Genomic DNA, 21,428 nt, shown 5'->3' on the forward strand with positions numbered 1-21,428 from the left:
AACCCTCAGGTAGATGGAGCTGAGCCCTATACACATCTATATAGGGGGGTCCTGCGGTCATAGAGGGGTCATAGATTGTGGGGGTCTCTTCTGTGGATCTGTTAGATTTCCCACCTGTCTGCTGTATTGTACTGAATTGTTACAGATGACAAATCAGGGGGAAGATGTGACTGATATTAAACTGGAGGATGAAGAAGAGCGGATGATGGGCGATCCCCCGTGTAAGAGTGAGGTGGAGGAGGACGCTCCAGGAGATGTCACCACAGGTAAGGAATCATGAATGGAGGAAGTGACTTCAGATTCTGTCCTTGGTGCCTTCAGGGCAGAAGGAGAATCTGATCTCCGGCTGCTCTTTGATCGGAGATGTCCTCATCCCATCAGGAAGGGTTACACTTATTCAAGCTGACGGTGATTTCTGATCAGATTCTTCTCTCATTCTGGCTGACGGAGAGCCGTAGTTCCTACATTTGTGGTTGAACAGCCACAGCTAATTTATTTTACCTACAGAGCTTGTACAATGTTTTTTGGCAGAAAATGTGGAGAAAAATTCCTACAAGGGAGGTACCCACACAGAGCCACCACCATACATGCTTGCACTAGGTCTGACAGCTTTTGAGCCTTCACCAACAGCAGCGGCATCACCTGCTCCCGAGCTGACCACAATATTTGCAGATTGGCCTCTAGCGTTCATTTCTTTATGTTTTGGCTGTCCACTGACTCCGTTCATTATTGCTGCCCCACCCTCCTCCTATGTCATCACACCTCATCATCACCCTGCCCCAGGTCCTGTCTGACACACAATTATTATCAAAAAACAAAATGGCTGCACACCGTTATATATACAAACAATAGAGCTAAGAAATGGGGGTCATTCTAGATAAAAGTGGTACAATACCGACTATAAATGAGTAATGGAAGCTCTTAGCGCACATACATGTCAGGCCCATCTGCGGAAGCCACCTTGACGCCTGGTAGATGGGCCCGACACGTATGTGCGCTAAGAGCTTCCATTACTCATTTATAGTCGGTATTGTGCCACTTTTATCTAGAATGACCCCCATTTCTTAGCTCTATTGTTTGTATATATAACGGTGTGCAGCCATTTAGTTTTTTGTAATTATGTTTGCTTCATGGATATGCACCTGTGATTCTGAAGGTTCTAGTCAAAATTTTCTTTCCACACAATTATCATCATCATCGCCACGTTTTTCATACTGTGATGTCATCGGCTCCTTGCACGCACTCATGATTCCCACCTCTGTACTTGTTCCAAGTGCCACAACCACCAGAGCTATCAGTGCCCTTGTCACCACCACCAACACACCTATGCATCTCGGTCATCAGATCCTCTGCATCCACCTGAACCTCCTCTAGGCAGTCTAAATGCTGACTGTTCTCACACAACTCATCAACAGGAAGACTATCTTGAAGATCTTCCATAACACCCGAGGTTGTGTCTCTGGTGCCCCACAAGGAGAGGGGGGTGATTATAGATATGATGTAATTGTGAGGCCACAAGGAGGAGCAGGAGAAATGCGCTGAATCCTGGCTTGATCAGAGGTAACATCAACAACATCCTGCTGTGACTGAGATGATGAGTCAACCATCCAGTCCACAATCTCTGCTTCCTCCACAATAATAGTCTGTTGCCAGGGGTGTAACTACCATAGCGTCAGGCCATGCGACTGCTATGGGGCCCAGGGCAAGAGGGGGCCCAGACTTAGTTGGGATTATCTCGCTTCCACTGGAGGTAAAAACTTGGTCAGGACTCTACCCTCCAAAGGAACAGCTTTTAGTAAATGAGGCAGTGGAAAAATGGGCCATGGGTCATTGAAAAGGGATTGGGCAGAAACCCTTCTGTCCTGTGTGGGGGACCTTGTTTGATCCTTGCTATGGGGCCCTTACTTCTCTACGTAAGCCACTGTCTGTTGCCTACTGGAAGAGCGGGAGAACCATGGCCTGCTACTACTTGTCACGGACGGTGTACAGGAAACAAGACAAAGCAACATGCATATATGACTCACTGGATCCAAAGCTAAGGAACCAAGAGGGAGACCCCTGCACAAGACCTGGCACTTTCCCTGGCTGCTCAGCCTATGCAAAAATCCCAAAGGTGGATAGTTGCATATCCACGTACCTCGACTATATAACACCTGAACACCCTACAATAGTGAGGGGACACGACCACCGGCTCCCTACACCAGACACGGAGGGAGTCAGGGTCACCTGGGATCCAGCAAACAGAAAATAATAGATAAATGTACAGCACTTAACTTAGTAGCAGACTGGGAAATAGGATCCGCATGCACACACACTCCAGGAAGAAGTATAAGCCGCCCAGTAATGCATTATGGGGCGGAATTTAAAGGGATGCAATCAGTCCAACTACATGACAGCTGAGAGAGGCTAACGAGATGAGGAACTGAATACCACAATAAAGAAAACTCAAGGAGGAGGTTCTGAAAGGCTTCTGTCAGAGCTTCTCAGCTGTCTGGTTGTGACACTACTGGGCCAACGGCTGGTGCCGGCTGTGCTGCTGCTTGGACTACACTCACATTCTCCCTTGCGGGTTAAGTGGAGCGAGTGTTTGGTTTTCTATTACTCTGCCCATTGCCAGTCTCTTCGTCATTTACCAGATATTTCATTGTGAAGTCACTCGGTATCGGTGGACAGAGTCCACTACAATACATGGAATCTGTGACTCATGAAATTATGTTGGGTGGAAAGACTGGTACCAGTTTCTGATAAATGGAATTTTTTTAACTTTCCCCCCCAAAAATTTGCAGCTAAAAACACAATTGCACTCTGCGATGTAATGGTGAGTGAGGCAAAACAAAAAACAGCAAATAAAAAAACTAATGCACAATTGGAGTCCATTACAAAATACGGGGACTGTGACACAGGAACCATTCACTGTCAGGTCAGGTTTGTACACTTAATAAAGGTGTTTTTATGACACTTGTAACTGATAACAGATCCTCTGGATAGGTGATCAGTATCTGATCGGTGGGGGGCCGACTCCTGGGACCCCGGCCAATCAGCTGTTTGAGAGGACAGGAAGCTTCTATGAGTGCCACAGCCTTCTGTCTGCTTACCCTAGGCCGGGGAAGTCATGTTCATCGGTCACGTGGCCTAAGAGCAGCTCATAGAAGTGAATGGAGCTGAGCGCGATACCAAGCACGACCACTATACAATGTACGGCGCTGTGCTTGGTGAGCAGGGAGAAGGCCGCAGAGCTCACAGGAGCATCGGTGGGAGGCACATTTCCCCGCGCTGCCTGTAGCATACAGAGGCTTGTTTAGCCGAATGAGTATGAGGAGGCGGGAGAGATAGGTGACTGTATGTGGCAGCGTAACTGCTGTCCCTGTAAGGCCCTGAATTAGCGGTATGGTTTGTGTCTAAGGGCAGATTTACACAACTTGTTACTCACGACAATTATAACATTATATATAAACATACAAACACTCGTTCCAGATATTCGGCCCATGTGCAGGTGCCACAGATCACCCAATGAAGGATCAGAGTGCTCGTACCTCAGGGGAAATGTTGTTGCAGACACCTCAGTCAAGAGGCAGCAGGTTGTACTGTGTGAACAGCGCTCTGCTGCGATTCTGTATGGATATGAGCGATCACAGCAGCCATCTCTCGTCCTCTTACTGTGGAGGTGATCGATACATGTAAATTCAGAGCTTCACCTCCACTAATGAGCAGCAGCCATCACTCATCCCTATACTGTGGAGGTGATTGATACATGTAAATGCAGCTCCTCCTTCCCGACTGTTGTGTGCTCAATCACTGCATGTAATGCAGAGTAAGTCTAAACTTTTTTCTTTGCCGTTTCTGTGATGTCCTGACAAGAATAGGCCTATTCTCTTAGTGCCGACAATGTGTGGTCCGCAAAATGCGGAACGCACATTGCCGCTGTCCGTGTTTTGCGGATCCGTGGGTCCAGAAAACACACACGGATGTGTGAATGGACCCTAAGGCTGAAATCCCACATGCCATTTTTGATGCTGTTTTTTAAGCCAGACATAACTGGATCCAACATGAGTGTCTTATTCCTCTCCTTCCTGCGGGATCCACTTCCAGCCTAATAGGAATGTTATACGTTTCTGTACTTTATGGTTTGGGAAAAAAAATCACAAATTCCAATTTTTATCTTAACAGGAAATCTCAGTAAGAATTCTGAAGGAAACTTCATGTTATCACTAGATCATAAAGTAGAAGATGAAGATATCATGCAGCGCTCCTCAGGAGAAAACCTCATTACCCTTATTGTACATCCAAGACCTCACAATACAGATCTATCATATAATCCCTCTGATCAAGAGAAACCTTCTCCTGACCAATCACAGATTGTTACCACAAGTACAGGTCAGAAAGGGGGTGAAAGATTTCACTGTGGTAAAGAGTCCACAAAAGGCTCAGTTCTTTCTATACACAAAGGAATTCACACAATAAAGAAGCTAAACTCCTGTTCAGAATGTGGGAAAGGCTTTCGAGAAAAAGCACATCTTATTGTACACGAGAGATGTCACACAGGAGAGAAACCATATTCATGTTCAGAATGTGGGAAATGTTTTACACGGAAATCACATCTTGTTACACATGAGAGAATTCACACAGGAGAAAAGCCATATTCATGTCCAGAATGTGGGAAATGTTTTACACAGAAATCACATCTTGTTAAACACCAGAGATTTCATACAGGAGAGAGGCTGTATTCATGTTCACTATGTGGAAAAAGTTTTGCGCAAAAATCTGATCTTGTTAGACATGAGAGAAGTCACACTGGAGAGAAACCGTATTCATGTTCAGAATGTGGGAAATGTTTTAATGATAAATCAAATCTTGTTGCACATCAGAGACTGCACACAGGGGAGAAGCCATACTACTGTTCAGAATGTGGGAAATGTTTTATTACTAAAGCCAAACTTAGTCATCATCATCTGAGAAGGCACACTGACGAGAAACCATATTCATGTTCAGATTGTGGGAAATGTTTTAATAATAAATCAAATCTTGTTACACATCAGAAACTACATTCAAGGGAGAAGCCGTATTCATGGTCAGATTATGGGAAATGTTTTATTGCTAAAGCCAAACTTAGTCATCAGAGCAGTCACACAGAGGAGAATCCATTTTGATGTTCTGTATGTGAAAAATGTTTTACATGGAAATAAAGATTTAAAAATCATCAGAGAATTGACAGGTGATGTGATGATGTAGGGAGGGGCTATGTCATGCTCCCCCCCCCCCCTCCTCCTACCTTGCTAGGCTGAACTTTGGCGTCCGCATGTAGCGGAGCCGCTCTGGATGTTGGAGGTGCCGACGTGCTGTCTGTGGTTAATGGAGTTGCTCTCCTTCTGAGTCGGCGCTCCCTGGAATAGGGAGGTTGCAGGCTTATGCTTGCTTTCTCCGTCTCCTCCACTCCTGACGGGATCGGAAGGCCTGGCTGTCTGTCTTCTGCCTTTATCTGCCTCCCCCTGCCTTAATGTTATTTTCTGTCTCTTGGCTCTATGAATAAGCCACCCCCTGCCTCCATGAATAAGCCACCTATTCTATGAGCCTTGAATGTGCCTCCCTGACCCCTCTGCCGCTTATCAGGTATATATATATATGTTCATAAGTGCCTACAGCTCGTTTTGTTTGTGATACTTCTGATGTTGCTATCAAATATGCACTGGGACTGACCTAGATGAACTGCTGCTGAATTTTCTCAACTTGCATGGAAAAACTATTAGGAACGGTTTATATTGAGACTATTTTTTTTTTCTTCCTTTGGTCAGTTTTTTTTTATTTTTTTATTCCTCCATTGCTCCTTAACCTCATTTGGAGGACTGAAATATAACTGAATTGGAGAAAAATAAGGGAGAGGAGAGAGGGAAGGGGAAAGGTAAAAAAATATATAAAAAGAGAGAAAGGGGGAAGGAAATGGCCCCTAAGCAAAATAGACGTTCAGCGGAACATTCATCTCAGAAAACACTAAAATCTGCAAAAGTAGACCAGTTTTTTAAAACCCCAAATGTAATTACAAGAGTAGAACAAAATGGGATGGCTGATCTAAATGGTAAAAAAAATGCCGGATTCAAAGTGGGCGAAGTAATGGAGGAGGATCTTCAGAATGAAGAGGTGACGAGGGAAGAGTTAAATGATTCATCTATTGTGGAGCCTGTCCCATTAAAAGAAATCCTGGCTGCGGTAAAAAAATTATTGAGATTTAATACAGAATATCTCAACGCAGCTCGGGGTAATTCAGACAGATGTGGTCCTGATAAGGGACGATGTTACAAAGATCTGGCACAGAGTCATAACTATAGAAAAAACAGTGAGGGCTTTGGAGAATGAAGCTGAAATTTCCACATTGAGAATGGAGGTTAACATTCTTAAAAAGAAGGCGGTAGATCTGGAAGACAGGTCTAGGAGATGTCATTTGAGAATCTTGGGTCTACCTGAAGGCTCTGAAGAAAAAAATCTTGCCGAAATGATACAGACCTTAATTCAGGAAAAGTTTGGAAAGGAACAATTTTCTCCTCTGTTTCTGGTGGAGGCAGCCATGGATACTTTTGGTGAAGATACTGACGTCACGAGACAGAGATATGGTTTTGAGAAGGGCAAGAAAGTGTCCTCCTATTGTATATAATAGAAGTAAATTGCTTTTCTTTCCGGATTTCTCTAAAAATGTCCAGGAAAAGAGACGCAGTTTTATGGCGGCTAAAAAACGTTTACAGGAAAAGTACATTAAATATTCATTTCTCTATCCAGCTAACTGCGAATAATATTCAATGGTGAAACTCATTTTTTTGATACCTCGGACTCTTCTATAGACTGGCTGGATCGGAATAATATTTAAGCAGTTTTTTCATGATCACATTTTCTTTTCTTGTTCCCTTTTTCTACTTTAGATGGCGGTAGGAGAGGGGGAAGGGTGGTCTTAGGTGAGAGATATGTGCAGTGATGTGGCAGATCAGGAAGTGTGGGAGAGGGTTGTGGGATGGGTTGCGATGCCTCTCCTAAGATGGTGGGGTTGGGGGCGGGGATTTGGGATATATCTATATTCTGGGAATCTGTTGGCTGGTATGATGGCAGTTCGAAATTTCACCTGTATTCTGCGAGGTCTTGGGGATAAGATTAAAAGACAGGCGGTTTTTGACCAGGCCCAGAGACATCTACCAGAGATTGTTTGCTTGGTTGAGACTCAGTGCTACTGAGGAGTCTGTTTTGCGACTCGGTAGGGGATGGGCTGCGCAGACTTAGCACTCTACCTTTACTAGCTACTCCAGAGGTGTTAGGCCTCATGCACACAACTGTATGTATTTTGCAGAACAGATCAGCTGGCCCCTAATAGAACAGTCCTATCCTTCTCCGTAATGCGGACAATAATAGAACATGTTCTATTTTTTTGCGGAACGGAAATACGGAAACGGATTGCACACAGAGTACCTTCAGTTTTTTTTTTTGGTGGACCTGGACCCATTGAAATGAATGGTTCCGAAAAACAGAACAGAAACGGACTGAAAACACATTCGTGTGCATGAGGGCCTTACAGTTTTGATTCATAGGGGGATTGATTTTGTCTGCGAGGCATCCTCTATCGATAAGCAGGGGAGGTTTGTTTTTCTCTATGGGAAACTCTCTGGATGATTGTGTATTTTGGCTTTTGTTAATATCTGTCCCCCTTTTCTTTATACGTACTTAATTGTTTATTAACCTTTGTGGATCCGAGGCCTGAATGTCCCTCGCTAGTTATTGGGGACTTTAACTGTGTTATGAATCCAGAAATAGATAGGATCTCTTTGGGGGGGGGAAGATACTTACACTCCAGCCCAACGGTCCCCCTTGGCACGTTTCTTTCTGGAAGAAGGTTATGTGGATGTATGGGGATGGGTTGGAAAAGGGAAAAGAGCTTACTCCTGTATAAGTAAATCTGGAAATTCCCTGCCTAGGAGAGATCTGGCCTTGATAAATAAAAACCATCTCAGATTTATTAAATCGATGAACTACAAGGCCAGGTCGTTATCGGACCATGTACCCCAATCTCTTTAATTAACCATGGGGGGAAGCAATGATTATAAAGTAAGACCTCAATGTAGACTGAACCCCCACTGGATTTCTATAATGGATAAGGATACTCATGAATTGATGAAACAGGAGATGGTGCTTTTGGGATAGTAATGATAACACAGTTAGAGTCCAACGGGTATGGGAGGCATTTAATGCCTTTATGAGGAGAATTTTTGTTAGCAGTATTTCAAATTAAAAAAAGGGATCCGGTAAGAAGGAGGGGGAGCTAAAAGAAGCAGCGTTAGTAGCCATGAATGAGTTATCTAGGAATAAAACGCCAGGAAATAGGGAAACTATGCAGAATGCAAGCCAGGCGTCTGCTTGACTTTCTCTAGGAAAAGGCCCAGCAGAGACTCTGAAGCGGGGAGACCAGGGAAACTTCTGGCGAGGGTGATCGCTAATCAAGAACAAAAAAAAGAGTCAGTATTCGGTCATCTGAGGGTATAATTATTGAAGAACAAGAGCGTATAAATGGAACCTTTTTGAAGCATTTTTCTGAATTATATAATTCATATAAGGCTATATCAGATGAAGAGATGAATTCATATTTTGATTCTATTTCTCTTTCAGTTCTTACCGATACTCAGAGAGAATTTTTAGATTTGGATCTCTCTTTAGAGGAGCTAGAGGCTGAACTGAAGGCAATGTTCGGGAAATTCTTCACTATAATTTGCATAGTCTTTTTTGCTAATATACAGCCTCTTGTTCCATTCTGTATTTAGACCCATCCTGCACAACTAACTACAGACCAGTCTCTAATCTTCCCTTCATCTCTAAACTCCTGGAGCGTCTGGTCTACTCTCGCCTTACCCGCTATCTCTCTGATCACTCTCTCCTCGATCCATTACAATCTGGTTTCCGCCCCCTGCATTCGACAGAAACTGCACTCACCAAAGTGACAAATTACTTCCTGACAGCAAAATGCAACGGTGACTACTCTCTGCTCATTCTCCTTGACCTCTCTGCAGCTTTTGACACTGTAGACCACCATCTCCTACTCGCCATGCTCCAATCCATCGGCCTAAAGGACACCACCCTCTCCTGGTGTTCTTCCTATCTCTCTGGTTGCTCTTTCAGTGTATAATTCGCTGGCTCCACTTCCTTACCTCTCCCCCTCGCTGTTGCAGTTCCTCAGGGTTCAGTCCTAGGCCCTCTCCTCTTCTCCCTGTACACAGCACCAATTGGACAGACCATCAGCAGATTTGGTTTCCAGTACCATCTCTATGCTGATGACACACAACTATACACTTCATCCCCTGACATCACACCTGCTGCATTACAGAACACCAGCGACTGTCTCTCTGCCGTCTCTAACATTATGTCCTCTCTCTATCTGAAACTTAATCTTTTAAAAACTGAACTTGTGTTCTCTCCATCTACTAACCTACCTAAACCTGATATCTGCCTCTCTGTGTGCAACACCGTCATCACTCCTAGGCAGCATGCCCGCTGTCTCGGGGAGAATTTTGACACTGATCTTTCTTTCACCCCCTTTATTCAATCTCTCTCCCGCTCATGTTGCCTGCACCTCAAAAACATCTCTAGTATCCGCCCCTTTCTCACTATGGAAACAACAAAAACTCTCATTGTTGCCCTGATCCACTCCCGCCTTGATTACTGCAACTCACTATTAATTGGCCTCCCCCTCACCAGACTCTCCCCTCTCCAATCTATTCTTAATGCAGCAGCCAAGGTCACCTACCTGTCCAACCGCTACTCTGATGCCTCCGCCCTGTGTCAGTCATTGCACTGGCTACCGATACACTATAGAATCCAATTCAAACTGCTCGTCCTCACCCACAAAGCCCTCCACAGTGCTGCACCACCCTACATCTCTTCCCTCATCTCTGTCTACCATCCTACCCATGCTCTCCACAGTGCTGCACCCCCTACATCTCTTCCCTCATCTCTGTCTACCATCCTACCTGTGCTCTCCACAGTGCTGCACCCCCTACATCTCCTCCTCATCTCTGTCTACCACCCTACCTGTGCCCTCCACAGTGCTGCACCTCCTACATCTGTTCCCTCATCTCTGTCTACCATCCTACCCGTACTCTCCACAGTGCTGCACCTCCTACATCTGTTCCCTCATCTCTGTCTACCATCCAACCTGTGCCCTCCACAGTGCTGCACCACCCTACATCTTCTCTTCCCTCATCTCTGTCTACCATCCTACCCGTGCCCTCCACAGTGCTGCACCTCCTACATCTGTTCCCTCATCTCTGTCTACCATCCTACCTGTGCCCTCCACAGTGCTGCACCTCCTACATCTGTTCCCTCATCTCTGTCTACCATCCTACCTGTGCTCTCCACAGTGCTGCACCTCCTACATCTGTTCCCTCAACTCTGTCTACCACCCTACCCGTGCCCTCCACAGTGATGCACCACCCTAAATCTCTTCCCTCATCTCTTTCTACCACCCTACCCGTGCCCTCCACAGTGCTGCACCACACTACATCTCTTCCCTCATCTCTGTCTACCACCCTACCCGTGCTCTCTGTTCAGCCAATGACTTACGACTGACTTCCACAAAAATCCAAACCTCTCTTTCCCGGCTCCAAGAATTCTCCCGAGCTGCACCGGTTCTCTGGAATGCTCTACCCCAATAAATCAGGCTTAATCACAACATGCACAGTTTTAAGTGTTCGCTAAAAACACATCTTTTCAGGGCGGCCGATCACCTCCCTTGATCTAACCTCCCATGGCCCATCTATCATTCAATGAAGCTGAGCCTCCACTGCACCCAGAAGCACTTCATATATTGGCCGCTGACCGGCCCATGTGGCTCTATATCTGCTCCCCTATTCTCCCAAGATGGCTGGACTATCGTACATAACAAGCACTTCTACCTTTTGGGTCTCCCCTATCCCCTCATAGATTGTAAGCTCTTGTGTCACCCGATCCCCTCATAGATTGTAAGCTCTTGTGTCACCCGATCCCCTCATAGATTGTAAGCTCTTGTGTCACCCCGATCCCCTCATAGATTGTAAGCTCTTGTGTCACCCGATCCCCTCATAGATTGTAAGCTCTTGTGTCTCCCCCATCTCCTCATAGATTGTAAGCTCTTGTGTCTCCCGATCCCCTCATAGATTGTAAGCTCTTGTGTCACCCGATCCCCTCATAGATTGTAAGCTCTCGCGAGCAGGGCCCTCATTCCTCCTGTTGTAATAATCGACCTGTCTGTTGCTCTGTTATTTACGACTGTTTGTACAGGAACCCCTGAACTGTAAGGCGCTGCGGAATATGTTGGCGCTATAGAAATGCAGATTATTATTATATAGACGCCTCTAAGGCGTTTGACAGGGTGGAGTGGGGATTCCTTTGGAAGGTTTTGGGAAGGATGGGATTTGGTACTAGATTTAAAAATTTGGTTAAGCTTTTGTATCAGTCCCCTGCTGCAAGATTGGATATTAGTGGGAGCCTGACGGAGAGCTTCTCTTTGTTGTCCACTCTCCCATTGTTATACGATATTTATATTGAGCCCCTCGCTGCTAGAGTTAGGCAGGACTCCGGGATTGAGGGGTTTGGGATACTAGGAGCAGAAGACCCCGTCTCTCTATACGTGGATGGCGTTGTGTTTTAGAAATCATACTAATACCTCACTTCACAAACTTATTCAAATAGTTAACGCCTTTGGTGCAGCTTCGGGTTTTGATATTAACTGGTCAAAGACAACGCCTCTGCCTGTGGGTAGTCCTGAATATTCTATTGAGAGGCCCTTGAGTTTGCTTAGGATTTCTGATTCATTTGAATATTTGGGCAGGATCATATCCCCTAAATCTGATTCCATTGATAAGTAAGATGAGGTCAAAAGTGACGGCAGTGAAAGGCTTCGACTTTATCTAGAGCGGAAAGAATATCCCTGTTAACGAGGGTGATATGACCCCAACTCCTCTATAGTCTTAGGAATTCCCCATTGTGGATTTGGATACATTTTTTAAGTTAATTGAGAGAATTTTTAATGATCTGCTGTGGGGAAGAAAGTGGGTGATGCTCAGATGGGAACAGGGAGGGGTGAACCGTCCTTATTTTAAGGGCTATTGTATAACTTAACAGCTATGGCTTTATAATCACTGGGAGGAAAGGTCACTCTGTAGGAAGATCTACATATCATAATACGTTTACATTATTAGAGTCTGGGTTATTATCCCAGAAAGACAGAAAGCATGTTATTATAGGATATGAGGAGAGAACTACAATCCCCAGCATGGTCAGGTTGTTATTACAGCACATCAGGAATGAGGACTACCTATTACTTCAGCAGCTGACAGAATCCATCACCTCATTGATTTCTCCTCCTCATGTCATTGACACCTGCTTCACCAGGGAAACAGTCACTGCCCTTCTCCTCTGACCACATGACAGTGATGTCATCACAGCTATATCCCCCCCTCCTTTTTTCCTGCCCCCTGTACTGATCACATGACAGTGACATCACCCCAGGTCCTTCACCACCTATTCTCCTTTCGACTGCTTAGCCCCGCCCCCTGCACTGATCACATGACGGTAAGGTCATCCCAGGTCCTTCACCACCTCTTCTCCACTGCTGAGCCCCGCCCCCTTCACTGATCACATGACAGTGACATCACCCCAGGTCCTTCACCACCTTTTATCCTCCTCACTGCTGAGCCCCGCCCCCTGCACTGATCACATGACAGTGATGTCACCCCAGGTCCTTCAGCTCTGGCAGTGCTAATACTGTGCAGGTCCTGGTCGGTAGTCAGGGCCTTTGTTCTCTCTGGTATCAGCCATTCCTCCAGCCTGCAGGTAAGATGAGTTGTGAGGAGACAGTGTGGTGGAGAGCTCAGACATGTCACCTCTGGAGATTCTCCTCCATTACACACAAGGAATCCTTCTCCGCTCCTCAGCTTGGGGGAGTAGTGGGGATAGTGGGGGTTGTCATCATTCACTGGCCCCTGACTGTCCTGGTGAGGGGCCCCTGCCTCCAGGAGGAGAATGAATGGAGCGGGGCCCGGCCTGAGCTCAGCTCTCTCCAGCCTCTTCTCTAGGAGTTCTGGACACAGCTGAGCACAGCCCAGAGGTGGGACCTGCATCTATCAGACATTTATCTCCTGTGGAGCCACCAGAGATCTCCATGTTGGGGCCCCTGGACTCCATGTGGTGGGGGCTCTGAGAAGCGGGGCCCCTCCAGGCTCAGGAAGTGCGGTTCTGGAGGTGACATCTGGTCTTGTCCCCTGGATGATTTCCTCTCCTCTTCTCATAAAGGCGCCTGCAGTACTAGAAGCCTCCAGCTCCTCCAGTTCTCTCCTCTTCTCCTGAATGACCACCAAGGATGGACAGGAAGGAGATCAGCAGAAGAATATTAGACCTCACCTTGGAGATCATCTCCCTGCTGAGCGGAGAGGTAAACTTTTCTAGATTTCTCTCCTCTTTATTGTATTCTGTAACAAGTCAGACATCGGGGAGGAGAATCCATCATAGGAAGTGATAGGAAGAGTCCAGGGTCCTGGAGAACGGCCTCCAGACCTTCCAAGTGACGGAGAACCTGAAGATCAGCCCCCAATATAGTGAGTGATGTGTCATGTGACCAGTGACCAATAGTCATGTTGTAGGAGCCATGAGGAGGTAAGTAGGCACGTTGTACCAGGAGGAGAGGGCCGGAGGAGAGCACATGGCCCCTGAAGGGTTTATTCCCTAAGTGTCTCTCTCCATCCACAGGAGTACACAATAGTGAAGAAGACATCGGGGGACTGTGTGACTCCCATCATCCATCTCCAGGAGTCAGGAGGGCGGAGCAGGACCCCTCACCCCATCACAGAGCCTCCCCCTCACCCCCTGATACATGAGCAGAAGATCCTAGAGCTCACCCACAAGATGATGGAGCTGCTGACTGGAGAGGTGACACTGCTGGGAATGCTGGGAAATTCTCCAGTAACAGCACTGGAGGGGTCTGGGTGATGACGGTGTCATTGTGTTGTCAGGTTCCTATAAGGTGTCAGGATGTCACTGTCTATTTCTCCATGGAGGAGTGGGAGTATATAGAAGGACACAAGGACCTGTACAAGGAGGCCATGATGGAGGAGCACCAGCCTCTTATATCACAAGGTAAGAGCCGTCATGTGCAGTGTATACACGTGTGTGCAGTGACATGTAATGGAGGAGCACCAGCCTCTTATATCACAGGGTAAGAGCCGTCATGTGCAGTGTGTACACGTGTGTGCAGTGACATGTAATGGAGGAGCACCAGCCTCTTATATCACAAGGTAAGAGCCGTCATGTGCAGTGTATACACGTGTGTGCAGTGACATGTAATGGAGGAGCACCAGCCTCTTATATCACAAGGTAAGAGCCGTCATGTGCAGTGTATACACGTGTGTGCAGTGACATGTAATGGAGGATCACCAGCCTCTTATATCACAAGGTAAGAGCCGTCATGTGCAGTGTAGACACGTGTGTGCAGTGATATGTAATGGAGGAGCACCAGCCTCTTATATCACAAGGTAAGAGCCATCCATGTGCAGTGTATACACGTGTGTGCAGTGACATGTAATGGAGGAGCACCAGCCTCTTATATCACAAGGTAAGAGCCGTCATGTGCAGTGTATACACGTGTGTGCAGTGACATGTAATGGAGGAGCACCAGCCTCTTATATCACAAGGTAAGAGCCGTCATGTGCAGTGTATACACGTGTGTGCAGTGACATGTAATGGAGGAGCACCAGCCTCTTATATCACAAGGTAAGAGCCGTCATGTGCAGTGTATACACGTGTGTGCAGTGACATGTAATGGAGGAGCACCAGCCTCTTATATCACAGGGTAAGAGCCGTCATGTGCAGTGTATACACGTGTGTGCAGTGACATGTAATGGAGGAGCACCAGCCTCTTATATCACAGGGTAAGAGCCGTCATGTGCAGTGTATACACGTGTGTGCAGTGACATGTAATGGAGGAGCACCAGCCTCTTATATCACAAGGTAAGAGCCGTCATGTGCAGTGTATACACGTGTGTGCAGTGACATGTAATGGAGGAGCACCAGCCTCTTATATCACAAGGTAAGAGCCGTCATGTGCAGTGTATACACGTGTGTGCAGTGACATGTAATGGAGGAGCACCAGCCTCTTATATCACAAGGTAAGAGCCGTCATGTGCAGTGTGTACACGTGTGTGCAGTGACATGTAATGGAGGAGCACCAGCCTCTTATATCACAAGGTAAGAGTCGTCATGTGCAGTGTGTACACGTGTGTGCAGTGACATGTAATGGAGGAGCTCCAGCCTCTTATATCACATGGTAAGAGCCGTCATGTGCAGTGTATACACGTGTGTGCAGTGACATGTAATGGAGGAGCACCAGCCTCTTATATCACAAGGTAAGACCCGTCATGGGCAGTGTATACACGTGTGTGCAGTGACATGTAATGGAGGAGCACCAGCCTCTTATATCACGGGGTAAGAGCCGTCATGTGCAGTGTATACACGTGTGTGCAGTAACATGTAATGGAGGAGCACCAGCATCTTATATCACGGGGTAAGAGCCGTCATGTGCAGTGTATACACGTGTGTGCAGTGACATGTAATGGAGGAGCACCAGCCTCTTATATCACAGGGTAAGAGCCGTCATGTGCAGTGTATACACGTGTGCGCAGTGACATGTAATGGAGGCCATGTGTTCAGTCACTGTGTGCTTGTGTCTCCACAGATGGATCCAGGAGGAGAAATCCACCAGAGAGATGTCCTCGTCCTCTGTATTCTCAGGACTGTCCAGAGGAGAAGGTCCCAGAGAACCCTCAGGTAGATGGAGCTGAGCCCTATACACATCTATATAGGGGGGTCCTGCAGTCATAGAGGGGTCATAGATTGTGGGGGTCTCTTCTGTGGATCTGTTAGATTTCCCACCTGTCTGCTGTATTGTCCTGAATTGTTACAGATGACAAATCAGGGGGAAGATCTGACTGATATTAAAGTGGAGGATGAAGAAGAGCGGATGATGGGCGATCCCCCGTGTAAGAGTGAGGTGGAGGAGGACGTTCCAGGAGATGTCACCACAGGTAAGGAATCATGAATGGAGGAAGTGACCTCAGATTCTGTCCTTGGTGCCTTCAGGGCAGGAGGAGAATCTGATCTCCGGCTGCTGCGCTGCTTTTTGATTGGAGATGTCCCCATCCCATGATGAAGAGTTCCCCTTATTCAAGCTGACGGTGATCTCTGATCAGATTATTCTCTCATTCTGGCTGACGCAGAGCCGTGGTTCCTTTATTTGTGGTTTAATGGCCACAGCTATTTATTTTTTACCTACAGAGCTTGAACACTGCAATGTTTTTTGGCAGAAACTGTTGAGAAAAATTCCTACAAGGGAGGTACCCACACAGAGCCACCACCATACATGCTTGCACTAGGTCTGACAGCTTTTGAGCCTTCACCAACAGCAGCGGCATCACCTGCTCCCGCGCTGAATATTAGCAGATTGGCCTCTAGCGTTTATTTCTGTATGTTTTGGCTGTACACTGACTCCGTTCATTATTGCTGCCCCACCCTCCTCCTATGTCATCACACCTCATCATAACCCTGCCCCAGGTCCTGTCTGACACACAATTATTATCATCGCCACGTTTTTCATACTGTGATGTCATCGGCTCCTTGCACGCACTCATGATTCCCACCTCTGTACTTGTTCCAAGTGCCACTACCACCAGAGCTATCAGTGCCCTTGTCACCACCACCAACACACCTATGCATCTCGGTCATCAGATCCTCTGCATCCACCTGAACCTCCTCTAGGCAGTCTAAATGCTGACTGTTCTCACACAACTCATCAACAGGAAGACTTTCTTGAAGATCTTCCATAACACCCAAGGTTGTGTCTCTGGTGCCCCACAAGGAGAGGGGGGGGGGGGGGGGGGTGATTATAGATATAATGTAATTGTGAGGCCACAAGGAGGAGCAGGAGAAATGCGCTGAATCCTGGCTTGATCAGAGGTAACATCAACAACATCCTGCTGTGACTGAGATGATGAGTGAACCATCCAGTCCACAATCTCTGCTTCCTCCACAATAATAGTCTGTTGCCAGGGGTGTAACTACCATAGCGGCAGACCATGCGACTGCTATGGAGCCCAGAGCAAGAGGGGGCCCAGACTTAGTTGGGATTATCTCTACTTCCATTGGAGGTAAAAACTTGATCAGGACTCTACCCTCCAAAGGAACAGCTTTTAGTAAATGAGGCAGTGGAAAAATGGGCCAAGGGTCATTGAAAAGGTATTGGGCAGAAACCCTTCTGTCCTTTGTGGGGGACCTGGTTTGATCCTTGCTATGGGGCCCTTACTTCTCTACGTACGCCACTGTCTGTTGCCTACTGGAGGAGAGGGAGAACCATGGCCTGCTACTACTGGGCGAACGTCTGGTGCCGGCTGTGCTGCTGCTTGGACTACACTCACATTCTCACTTGCGGGTTAAGTAGAGCGAGTGTTTGGTTTTCTATTACTCTGCCCATTGCCAGTCTCTTCGTCATTTACCGGACATTTCATTGTGAAGTCACTCGGTATCGGTGGACAGAGTCCACTACAATACATGGAATCTGTGACTCACGAAATTGGGTGGAAAGACTGGTACCAGTTTGTGATAAATGAATTTTTTTTTTTTCCCCCAAAAATGTTTGCAGCTAAAAACACAATTGCACTCTACGATGTAATGGTGAGGGAGGCAAAACAAAAAACAGCAAATAAAAAAACTAATGCACAATTGGAGTCCATTACAAAATACGGGGACTGTGACACAGGAACCATTCACTGTCAGGTCAGGTTTGTACACTTAATAAAGGTGTTTTTATGACACTTGTAACTGATAACAGATCCTCTGGATAGGTGATCAGTATCTGATCGGTGGGGGGCCGACTCCTGGGACCCCGGCCAATCAGCTGTTTGAGAGGACAGGAAGCTTCTATGAGTGCCACAGCCTTCTGTCTGCTTACCCTAGGCCGGAGAAGTCATGTTAATCGGTCACGTGGCCTAAGAGCAGCTCATAGAAGTGAATGGGGCTGAGCGCGATACCAAGCACGACCACTATACAATGTACGGCGCTGTGCTTGGTGAGCAGGGAGAAGGCCGCGGAGCTCACAGGAGCATCGGTGGGAGGCACATTTCCCCGCGCTGCCTGTAGTATACAAAGGCTTGTTTAGCTGAATGAGTATGAGGAGGCGGGAGAGATAGGTGACTGTATGTGGCAGCGTAACGCTGTCCCTGTAAGGCCCTGAATTAGCGGTATGGTTTGTGTCTAAGGGCAGATTTACACAACTTGTTACTCACGACAATTATAACATATATATAAACATACAAACACTCGTTCCAGATATTCGGCCCATGTGCAGGTGCCACAGATCACCCAATGAAGGATCAGAGTGCTCGTACCTCAGGGGAAATGTTGTTGTTCCAGACACCTCAGTCAAGAGGCAGCAGGTTGTACTGTGTGAACAGCGCTCAGCTGCCCAGAAACAATGTATTGGCCCCGTGGAGCGAGATTTCATCTTGCCGAAGACCCGTTAGACTTAGGTGAATGACTACAGTATTCCTATCTGCATATCCGAAGTGGGCTTTGGTACTGGCTGGTACCTCGTTAGCACAGCCCACTTCAGATTCCTATTTTTAAATGTTTTAAATACGCAGATAGGCATACCAAAGTCATTCATTCAATTTGTAAAAGTGTTGTATAAAACTTTATTAGACCTTGTTCACATGAAAAAATCCACAGCAGAAAAATCTGTAGAAAATTGTTTCAAGCGTTTTGAGTGAGGTTTTTTGTTCTCCATTGACTTCTATAGAGATCCAACATGAAATCTGCTTCAAAGAAGTAACATATCTATCACATGTACAAGGTGTGAATGGAAAGCTGTTGCTGTCATTTTGAATGTGGGATTATACAATAGAAATTCCCCATTTTTTACTGCTAAATCAGTTGTAGATTTTGCCCATGTGATATTAGCCTAAGGCTGAAATCCCACATGCAATTTTTGATGCTGTTTTTCAGCCAGACATTACTGGATCCAAAATAAGGTGTCTTATTCCTCTCCTTTCTGCGGTATCCACTTCCAGCTTAATAGGAATGTTATACGTTTCTGTACTTTATGGTTTGTAAAAAAATCACACAAATTCCAATTTTTATCTTAACAGGAAATCTCAGTAAGAATTCTGAAGGAAACTTCATGTTATCACTACATCATAAAGTAGAAGATGAAGATATCATGCAGCGCTCCTCAGGAGAAAACCTCATTACCCTTATTGTACATCCAGGACCTCACAGTACAGATCTATCATATAATCCCTCTGATCACGAGAAACCTTCTCCTGACCAATCACAGATTGTTACCACAAGTACAGGTCAGAAAGGGGGTGAAAGATTTCACTGTGGTAAAGAGTCCACAAAAGGCTCAGTTCTTTCTATACACAAATCAATTCACACAATAAAGAAGCCATACTCCTGTTCAGAATGTGGAAACAGCTTTCGAGAAAAAGCACATCTTATTGTACACGAGAGATGTCACACAGGAGAGAAACCATATTCATGTTCAGAATGTGGGAAATGTTTTGCATGGAAATCACATCTCGTTACACATGAGAGAATTCACACAGGAGAAAAGCCATATTCATGTCCAGAATGTGGGAAATGTTTTACACAGAGATCACATCTTGTTAAACACCGGAGATTTCATACAGGAGAGAGGCTGCATTCATGTTCACTATGTGGGAAATGTTTTACGCAAAAATCAGATCTTGTTAGACATGAGAGAAGTCACACTGGAGAGAAACCGTATTCATGTTCAGAATGTGGGAAATGTTTTAATGATAAATCAAATCTTGTTGCACATCAGAGAGTGCACACAGGGGAGAAGCCATACTACTGTTCAGATTGTGGGAAATGTTTTAATAATAAATCAAATCTTGTTGCACATCAGAAACTACATACAAGGGAGAAGCCGTATTTATGGTAAGATTATGGGAAATGTTTTATTGCTAAAGCAACGGAGGATAATCCGTTTTGATGTTCTGTATGTGAAAAATGTTTTACTTGGAAATAAAGATTTTTAAAATCATCAGAGAATTGATAGGTGACGTGATGATGGAGGGAGGGGCTACGTCACGCCCCCACCCCCTTTCCTCCTACTTTGCTATGCTGAACGTCGGCGTCCGCATGTAGCGGAGCCGCTCTGGATGTTGGAGGTGCCGCCGTGCTGCCTGTGGTTAACGGAGTTGCTCCCCTTCTGAGTCGGCGCTCCCTGGAAAAGGGAGGTTGCAGGCTTCTCCTGGCTTTCTCCGTCTCCTCCACTCCACTCCTGACGGGATCGGAAGGCCTGGCTGTCTGTCTTCTGCCTCCACCTGCCTTAATGTTTTTTTCTGTCTCTTGGCTCTGAATAGGGCCCCTCTGCCTCCATTAATAAGCCACCTATTCTATGAGCCTTGAAAGTGCCTCCCTGACCCCTCTGCCGCTCATCAGGTATATACACTCACCTAAAGAATTATTAGGAACACCTGTTTTATTTCTCATTATGCGATTATCTAGTCAACCAACTTGGCAGTTGCTTCAATGCATGTAGGGTTGTGGTCCTGGTCAAGACAATCTCCTGAACTCCAAACTGAATTTCAGAATGGGAAAGAAAGGTGGGCTACAACAGCAGAAGACCCCACCGGGTACCACTCATCTCCACTACAAATAGGAAAAAGAGGCTACAATTTGCACGAGCTCACCAAAATTGGACCGTTGAAGACTGGAAAAATGTTGCCTGGTCTGATGAGTCTCGATTTCTGTTGAGACATTCAAATGGTAGAGTCCGAATTTGGCGTAAACAGAATGAGAACATGTATCCATCATGCCTTGTTACCACTGTGCAGGCTGGTGGTGGTGGTGTAATGGTGTGGGGGATGTTTTCTGGGCACACTTTAGGTCCCTTAGTGCCAATTGGCCATCGTTTAAATGCCACGGGCTACCTGAGCATTGTTTCTGACCATGTCCATCCCTTCATGACCACCATGTACCCATCCTCTGATGGCTACTTCCAGCAGGATAATGCACCATGTCACAAAGCTCGAATCATTTCAAATTGGTTTCTTGAACATGACAATGAGTTCACTGTACTAAAATGGCCCCACAGTCACCAGATCTCAACCCAATAGAGCATCTTTGGGATGTGGTGGAACGGGAGCATCCCTCAAATCTCAATCAACTGCAAGATGCTATCCTATCAATATGGGCCAACATTTCTAAAGAATGCTATCAGCACCTTGTGGAATCAATGCCACGTAGAATTAAGGCAGTTCTGAAGGCAAAAGGGGGTCCAACACCGTATTAGTATGGTGTTCCTAATAATTCTTTAGGCGAGTGTATATATATCTATACACACACACGTACAGGTCCTT

The 21,428-nt window shown here is 46.1% G+C and overlaps 2 protein-coding genes across 2 annotated transcripts; both read left to right on the forward strand.

Moving 5' to 3' along the window:
• The first annotated feature begins 209 nt into the window (after window positions 1-209).
• Window positions 210-5,172, forward strand: LOC122924985 (gastrula zinc finger protein XlCGF17.1-like). The gene is made up of 2 exons (XM_044276533.1): window positions 210-266; window positions 4,168-5,172. The coding sequence occupies exon 2, from the start codon at window positions 4,200-4,202 to the stop codon at window positions 5,145-5,147; it is 948 nt and encodes a 315-aa protein (XP_044132468.1). The 5' UTR covers window positions 210-266; window positions 4,168-4,199; the 3' UTR covers window positions 5,148-5,172.
• A 10,840-nt stretch (window positions 5,173-16,012) lies between these two features.
• Window positions 16,013-20,107, forward strand: LOC122924991 (gastrula zinc finger protein XlCGF7.1-like). Its single transcript, XM_044276538.1, has 2 exons — window positions 16,013-16,073; window positions 19,188-20,107. Exons 1-2 carry the CDS (start codon window positions 16,013-16,015, stop codon window positions 20,003-20,005), a joined length of 879 nt encoding a protein of 292 aa, XP_044132473.1. The 3' UTR covers window positions 20,006-20,107.
• Window positions 20,108-21,428: the final 1,321 nt, after the last annotated feature.

Source organism: Bufo gargarizans, chromosome 1, assembly GCF_014858855.1.
Source record: "Bufo gargarizans isolate SCDJY-AF-19 chromosome 1, ASM1485885v1, whole genome shotgun sequence".
NCBI lineage: Eukaryota > Metazoa > Chordata > Amphibia > Anura > Bufonidae > Bufo > Bufo gargarizans.